The sequence below is a fragment of the Camelina sativa genome, chromosome 3 (assembly GCF_000633955.1).
Source record: "Camelina sativa cultivar DH55 chromosome 3, Cs, whole genome shotgun sequence".
NCBI lineage: Eukaryota > Viridiplantae > Streptophyta > Magnoliopsida > Brassicales > Brassicaceae > Camelina > Camelina sativa.
The window spans coordinates 4828618-4835528 of record NC_025687.1 but is presented as its reverse complement, the minus strand read 5'-3'; the positions used below and the strand labels follow the sequence as shown (position 1 = coordinate 4835528).

The following is a 6911-nucleotide window of genomic DNA, read 5'->3' as shown; positions in this document are numbered from 1 at the left end:
TTTGGGTAATAGAAAAAAAAATTAATTATAAGGCTTTTACACAACTTATGTGTTTTTTGTTTTTGTTGTTTTTGTTTTACTCGATCAATTGGGCCTCTGAACGTAAAAAAAAAAACGTAAAACAGCTTAAAAGCCCATACATAAAAACGAACTGTCGTCGGTTGGTCAATTCCTCTCCGGAAGCAGCCAGCTAGCTATGTATGTTGTTACATGTGAACAATGGCAACGTGCACAGACTAATGTATAATTTCGAGCAAAATATACGGTTTACTTACCGAGTTACAATATCTTTGTAGTAAAAAAATGGTAGAAAATTATTAAGCTGCTAGGAATATTTTTTGTTGTTGTTGTTGTTGTTGTTGCTGCTTACAGCAAGCATATAGAAGAATTTAGTAACGTGAAATAGATTGATTTGGTCATTGGTAACATTTATGAACGTAACAAGGGCAGTCGAATGAGCATGGGAAACATGTAGGGATAGCATGGAAACTTGTGGGTCCCGCTATTTTATTTTTATTCTAGAAAAATCTAATTTCGTTGCATTATCAAATTCCCTAATTAATATTTTAAACAATTTTTTTTTTTAAAGCATATCTATCATGGTTAGAAGAGTTCAAGCTTAGCCGTGGATATTCTTTATTAATTTATACTCATCATTATTCTCTGAAAAAAATAGTCTTGGACATTCGGAGGAAACCGAGAAAACCGAGAAGTTCGATTATCGGCACCGATTGTGCAAGGAGAATCGAACCGATCAGCGGAATTATTTTGGTAATTCGGTTACCATTTCGGTTCGGTTCGGTATATGATAATTGAATGGTTTTTCGATTTTTCTGCAAGCATCACCTAAATTTAAGTTTTTTTTCAGGTTTGAGAAAAGTTGCAGAAACGGCGATGTTAGACAAATAATTAGGTTTAATAGTTAAGGAAAAAGAAAACGTACACGTGAGCTCTCACGTGAATTGTGGGAATCAATTCTTAACAGACCTATTAATGAACAATTAAAAGCCCATTTTAATATGTAACATATGACCCAAAAATACTTTTAGCCCACGGTCTATTCCATAAAATAATAAAACCCTACATCTAAGTTGTTTCCTTTCCATTTCTCTCTCAGCCGCATCTCCTTCTACCTCTTTTTGATTTCCGCATCTCCATCCTCTTAGCCTAACTGATAGAATGTGGGCGATTTGAATTTTTTACCTTTCTTCTTTCAGTTTCTCCATTCTCTGACCTCAAATCCTTCACTTTTTGTTTCCTTCTCGTTATGATTGGTTTGTTTTGCATAGTGCATACATATTGAGTTTGTTTCTAGATTTTTAGGTGAGATTATTGCGCATGGAAGTGGCTGATTTCATCGACAAATATCATCGGTTAACCGAATAAACCGACAAAAATTGACTTCGGTTTAATTTGGAACAGATTTTAAAGATGATAACTGAACCGAATAAACCAAGAACCGAACAACCCGAACCGAAATTTAATTCGGGTCAATTCGGCAATTTTTTTAATAACTGAAATTTTGAAAAACCGAAAAACCCGAACCGATTAACCCAAAAAAACCGAATATCCAAGACTAGAAAAAAAGAATTGAAAAAAAAGAATTCGGTCTCTTAAAATTTATCCAAAATAAAATAAAAAATAAAAAATAAATTGCAACAAAACACGAAAGAAAGGTCGATTATTCTTCGCTTTGCCTTGAAATCTCTTCAATCTATCTATCTCCTCCAAATCTCAAAAAAAAAAAAAAAAAAAGAGAAAATTGAACTCTATTTCCTTTCTTTCATAGCGAATCGCGAGATCTCGGAATCGCATCATTTGATTTTGGGATACTGTCTTTGTTTTCCTGTCTTTGTTTCTTTCTATGATTTCACGTGAATTTAATTCTTAGCTGCTAGGGCTTCTTCTACTTTAGAGCTTTATTTTTTTTTTAGCGAGAATTTTGGAGTCTGTTTTTTTTTTTTCGCGTGTTTGGAATTTTAGGGTTGTCTGATTTTTTGGTTTGGCTATAGCGAGAAATATGGACAAGTACGAGCTTGTGAAAGACATCGGTGCTGGCAATTTTGGTGTGGCCAGGCTCATGAAGGTTAAAAACTCCAAGGAACTTGTTGCCATGAAGTACATCGAGCGTGGTCCTAAGGTTCTCCTTTCTCATCATCTGTTTTTTTTTTTTTTTTTTTTTTTTTGCTGTGACATATGAGCTGAATTATCCATTCATTACCCATATATACATAATATAAGAATGGCTTTTGTTTTGGTGGTGGATTTTTTTGCTCAGGATATTTGTAGAGTGAGTATTGGCTTTTTTTTTTTTTTTTTTTTTTTTTNCAGATTGATGAGAACGTGGCAAGAGAGATCATTAATCACCGATCACTTCGTCATCCAAATATCATTCGTTTTAAGGAGGTTAGTTAGTGAATTCCTTACTGCTTCACATTGGGTGGTGTTCTGTTGAAGTTGATATAATCTTAGTTAACTTTTCCATCTCTGATCGGTGTGTTTTACAGGTGGTGTTGACTCCAACCCATCTTGCCATTGCTATGGAATATGCTGCTGGTGGTGAGCTCTTCGAGCGTATATGTACTGCTGGAAGATTTAGTGAGGATGAGGTGAGATTTGTCATTTTGAGTTTCTGGCGTCTTCTCCTAATATACATACTATTTAGGATATGTTTCGGAGTTCTGTATGGTCTTTCTAAATTTTGTTTTTTTTTGTCTCGTTTTCAGGCAAGATATTTCTTCCAGCAACTTATATCAGGTGTTAGCTATTGTCATGCTATGGTAAGACAGAGAATTACTTTAACAGATTACTTATCCCTTTAATGTTTGAAATCGTTATGTTTATCAATCTTGTGCCCATTTTGTCTCAGCAAATATGTCATAGAGATCTGAAGCTCGAGAATACGCTCCTGGATGGCAGCCCTGCTCCACGTCTGAAGATCTGTGATTTTGGTTATTCCAAGGTTTTGTTTTAGCTTGTTTGTGAGATCGTCTTTTGTTCTTAACCTTTGTTGTCAAAGCATTCTCAAGCGTTTTGTTTTTCTTCTTTTGTAGTCCTCTTTGCTACACTCTAGGCCCAAATCAACAGTTGGAACTCCAGCGTATATTGCACCTGAGGTCCTTTCTCGGAGAGAATATGATGGCAAGGTAATCAAGCATCACACACAGTGCAAAGAACTTGCTCAAATCAATTGGTTTCTATGAAACTTGTCATGCTCTTTACTTTTGTTTGCTTTTGAATATGAAAAGTTATTCTCGTGGAAGCCACTAAGGTTAATATTTCCTCTCTTAGATGGCTGATGTATGGTCTTGTGGTGTGACTCTTTATGTCATGCTGGTTGGAGCATACCCATTTGAAGACCAGGAAGACCCCAAAAACTTCAGGAAAACAATACAAGTAGGTTTCTGTTTTTGAGCCATGTTTTTGCATATCTCGTGTGTATTATGCTACATACAGCCCATTCATCAATGTGCGATCTTGTTATATAGAAAATCATGGCTGTTCAATACAAGATCCCAGACTACGTCCATATCTCACAGGATTGTAAACATCTCCTTTCCCGTATATTTGTTGCCAATTCTCTCAAGGTATATATATTTGTCGCCAGTTCACCCGAGCTAAATGTTTTCAGAAGATGGTTTTATTTGACAAATTGAGCTACTTGTTTTTGCAGAGGATTACTATTGCTGAAATCAAGAAACACCCATGGTTCCTGAAGAACTTGCCAAGGGAACTCACAGAGACAGCTCAAGCTACATATTTCAGAAAAGAGAACCCAACCTTTTCCCTCCAGACAGCTGAAGAGATCATGAAGATAGTGGCTGACGCCAAAACGCCACCTCCGGTTTCTCGATCCATTGGAGGTTTTGGCTGGGGAGGTGCAGAAGGAAAGGAGGAAGATGCAGAAGACGTGGAGGAGGAAGAGGAGGAAGTGGAAGAAGAGGAAGACGATGAAGATGAATACGACAAGACTGTAAAGGAAGTACATGCAAGTGGAGAAGTCAGAATAAGTTGATATCTTGTTTTTTTTTTGGTTTGTGTAAGATAAAAAGTTCTCTTTGGTTTGTTGAAACTTCAAAATTCTCTGTTCTTGTGTTTGCCTTTTACAATGCTTTGGGTTTTGGGTTTTTTTTTTTTTAATTATGGTTTTGGAGATTTGTAAAATTTGCAGTATAAGAAAAACAAACAGAGGTTGATGATGAGTCTTTGCTACACATGTTACTATGAGCATTGTATAACCTCGAATAAATATTTTGTAAGTAGGTTTTATTGAAGAATATAAAATTTACAATTCTGGAATGTTGAAAAATTTTAAACCGATAATTGAAATGTTCAAAATTCAAAATAAATTGTTTTATTTTTTATCCGTCGGAAAATGTGAATATTAGAGAGGGAAAAGAAACTATCCCGCCACTAGGAAACCGCATAATCTTCTACGGCCGTGAGCTCAAGTCGGTGGTGGCCACCATTTTATCCTCTACTTCGTCTCGCCGATTTCTAAGGTTGTTTCGCCGTCGGAGTGATAAAGTGACGGTGTATTGAGCAAAAAAGACTCCACTGAATCTCAAATGTATTGTTTCTTTGGCTTTCGTTTCGCATTCAAATATTAGGGTTTTCGTTTCGTTCTGTCTCGCACCGATACGTTTCTTCTTCCTCCTGTGAATCTTTCTGTTTAGTTTTCGATTAGGGTTTTTTCGTTGTCCGTGGGTAAAGATTAATCCTTTAGAGTCATGACTGATTCGATTCACTTCACTTTTCAATTTTTTTTGGGAGTATATTTATCGTTTTTTCAAATGCTGAAATTGGTGGGTGTAATTAACTAGCAGATTCGTTATATCACTGGATTTTGTGTTTGACGTAGCATTCTCAATCGGTAATTTGGCAGATTTCTGTAAAATCGCATTAGATTTGGTAACTGTGTATGTGTAGAGTCAGTGATGATGTGTAGAGTTTTTTAGTTCTTGTTGGCGTTTATCATCAGCACCCACTAATCTGAACGCAATTTTTTTTTTTTTATGTGTGTTTATAAAGTTACTTAATTGCGGTGGCAAGGGAAGATCAATTTACGTGAACCTCATTAGCATGTTGAACCTCTGATTCATTGAGTCAAATGAGGTAAGATTGATCGTTTCCCTTGTCCACTCTGGTTTATTCCAAAATTTTTGGGCAGCTTCTTGTTTTTGTTTGATCTCACTTACTCACTGTTAAAATGCAGTAGGAGTTATCTTCCTGAAGTTCAGAAACCTAGAGGTCCTCAAACGAATTGGTCGGAACATGCAAAGGCGCTCGAGAGTCCATCGTCCGTGACTAAGTTTCTGAGCTCCAATGTCCTTTATGCTCTAGAAAGTCAAAAGCCTAGAGATATGGCGGCAAGGTATTATGGCTTTCGAAAACTATCATCTCCTTCTGTCTTCTGTCATTGTTTCTTAATTGTCATATACTTTGGCCCATTACTATCTGCTGTTTGAATTCATAGATTTAACTATTAAACAAAGTCAGTGATTGAAGGATAGCTTTTTACCACATTGTGTTTTTTGGCTTCCAGCAGCATTTGGTTCTGTGTGCCAATGCGTGTTTGTTTTCCTATCAATAGCTTAGTACAATTATACGTGCATAAGCTTTTGTATTGGTCGACTTTCATACAACCAAACTGCCCGAAAAGATATTAAATGATATGTGCGTTATATGTCTCTTTGATGTTTCTCGTAAGAGTATGTTAGTGCTGGAATTCTTGTGAGGTTTTCTTTGTCTTCTTCTTAAATCTGTTTACCTATGTGATTCACAAGTATTTGAAAAGCTCTGTACTCTTTTTGCTTAGGTCTATCTCGTTTCCCAGTGTGAATGTGCATACTTTGGCGCANCTTTTTGCTTTAATGGTTTTGAAACCCATTGGTTTTCTCATGTTATTTGATGTTGGGANTTGTTTAGCTGAGAGTTAAGTTTTTAACTGACGTATACCCCTTGTCATAAGTAGGATTTCATTACATGTTTTTCCTTTTCTCTTTCCGTTTCTTTAAAATAACATTTTAGCTCATCGTAGATTCTATGTTCCCCTAGTACTGGTTGACCTTCCCTTTTTAGATAGACCTTTCTTCATGAACTCTACATTTTTAGTTAATAGTATCCTATGTTGGCAGGCTTGGCGTGCTCTTTCAAGTNCTGTTTCCATTTTTCGTGGCTGTTTAATTTGCCTTTTTCTATAAGAGTAATAACAATTTAGTTTCCTTTCGGAGGCTGTAGTTTGTTCTAGCAAAATATAGCAGAATAGAGTAGGCTTAAAGAGATAATAGGCAGCGCATCTGTTTCTTGTGTTTGAGTATTTAATTGCATCACAAGTGTGAGTATGTCTTGACTTGTTCAGTTTCTAATGAGTCTCAAATTGTGTTGTTGCTAGGTTACAGCTGAAGAAGCAAATTCAGCAGCTTGAGAACCATATCCGAGATAAAGATAGTAAAAAATCTCAGTTTTTGTCATCTACAGCTACTCGTACTTTCCAGTATGAAACACCTAAATCAACAAGTTATAAAATGGATCATCCACAAACTGATTTTCGATCACTTCCAAGTGACCAAGGAAGATATGACTGTGATAGCTGGAATATGCCAAGAGATTCTTCATTTTCTGTAGAGAGGGAACAATATGTTCCGAAGATTATTGACGTGACCTACACCGAAGGTTCAAGCGACAAAAGATGGAGCAGTCATGATTTTCCCTGGACAATAAAATTGGAGGTGATTAGCTGACTTTCTCTCTTATTTTTGGTTCATTTACGTTCCTTGTACTCATGTGTTTCCTTGCAATGTTCAGATTAATAACAAAAAAGTATTTGGAAATCACTCGTTTCGACCAAACCAGAGAGAAATCATCAATGCAACAATGAGTGGCTCTGATGTTTTTGTTTTGATGCCAAC

At 36.1% G+C, this 6911-nt stretch overlaps 1 protein-coding gene and 1 long non-coding RNA gene across 2 annotated transcripts; both read left to right on the top strand.

Moving 5' to 3' along the window:
* On the top strand, positions 1668-4230 carry LOC104769602 (serine/threonine-protein kinase SRK2A). The gene is made up of 9 exons (XM_010493857.2): positions 1668-2140; positions 2332-2406; positions 2508-2609; positions 2727-2780; positions 2870-2962; positions 3054-3146; positions 3292-3396; positions 3489-3587; positions 3674-4230. Exons 1-9 carry the CDS (start codon positions 2021-2023, stop codon positions 4013-4015), a joined length of 1083 nt encoding a protein of 360 aa, XP_010492159.1. The 5' UTR covers positions 1668-2020; the 3' UTR covers positions 4016-4230.
* On the top strand, positions 4376-5860 carry LOC104769594. The gene is made up of 4 exons (XR_764406.2): positions 4376-4570; positions 5032-5115; positions 5216-5374; positions 5819-5860. It is a non-coding gene; the product is annotated as an uncharacterized LOC104769594 (long non-coding RNA).

Bases quoted from the DNA above. Each gene is read 5' to 3' on its own strand.
- LOC104769602 (XM_010493857.2), top strand. From the start codon at position 2,021: ATGGACAAGTACGAGCTTGTGAAAGACATCGGTGCTGGCAATTTTGGT. The intron at 2,610-2,726 runs GTGAGATTTGTC...TCTCGTTTTCAG, and splicing joins GAAGATTTAGTGAGGATGAG to GCAAGATATTTCTTCCAGCA. The intron at 3,588-3,673 runs GTATATATATTT...TTGTTTTTGCAG, and splicing joins TTGTTGCCAATTCTCTCAAG to AGGATTACTATTGCTGAAAT.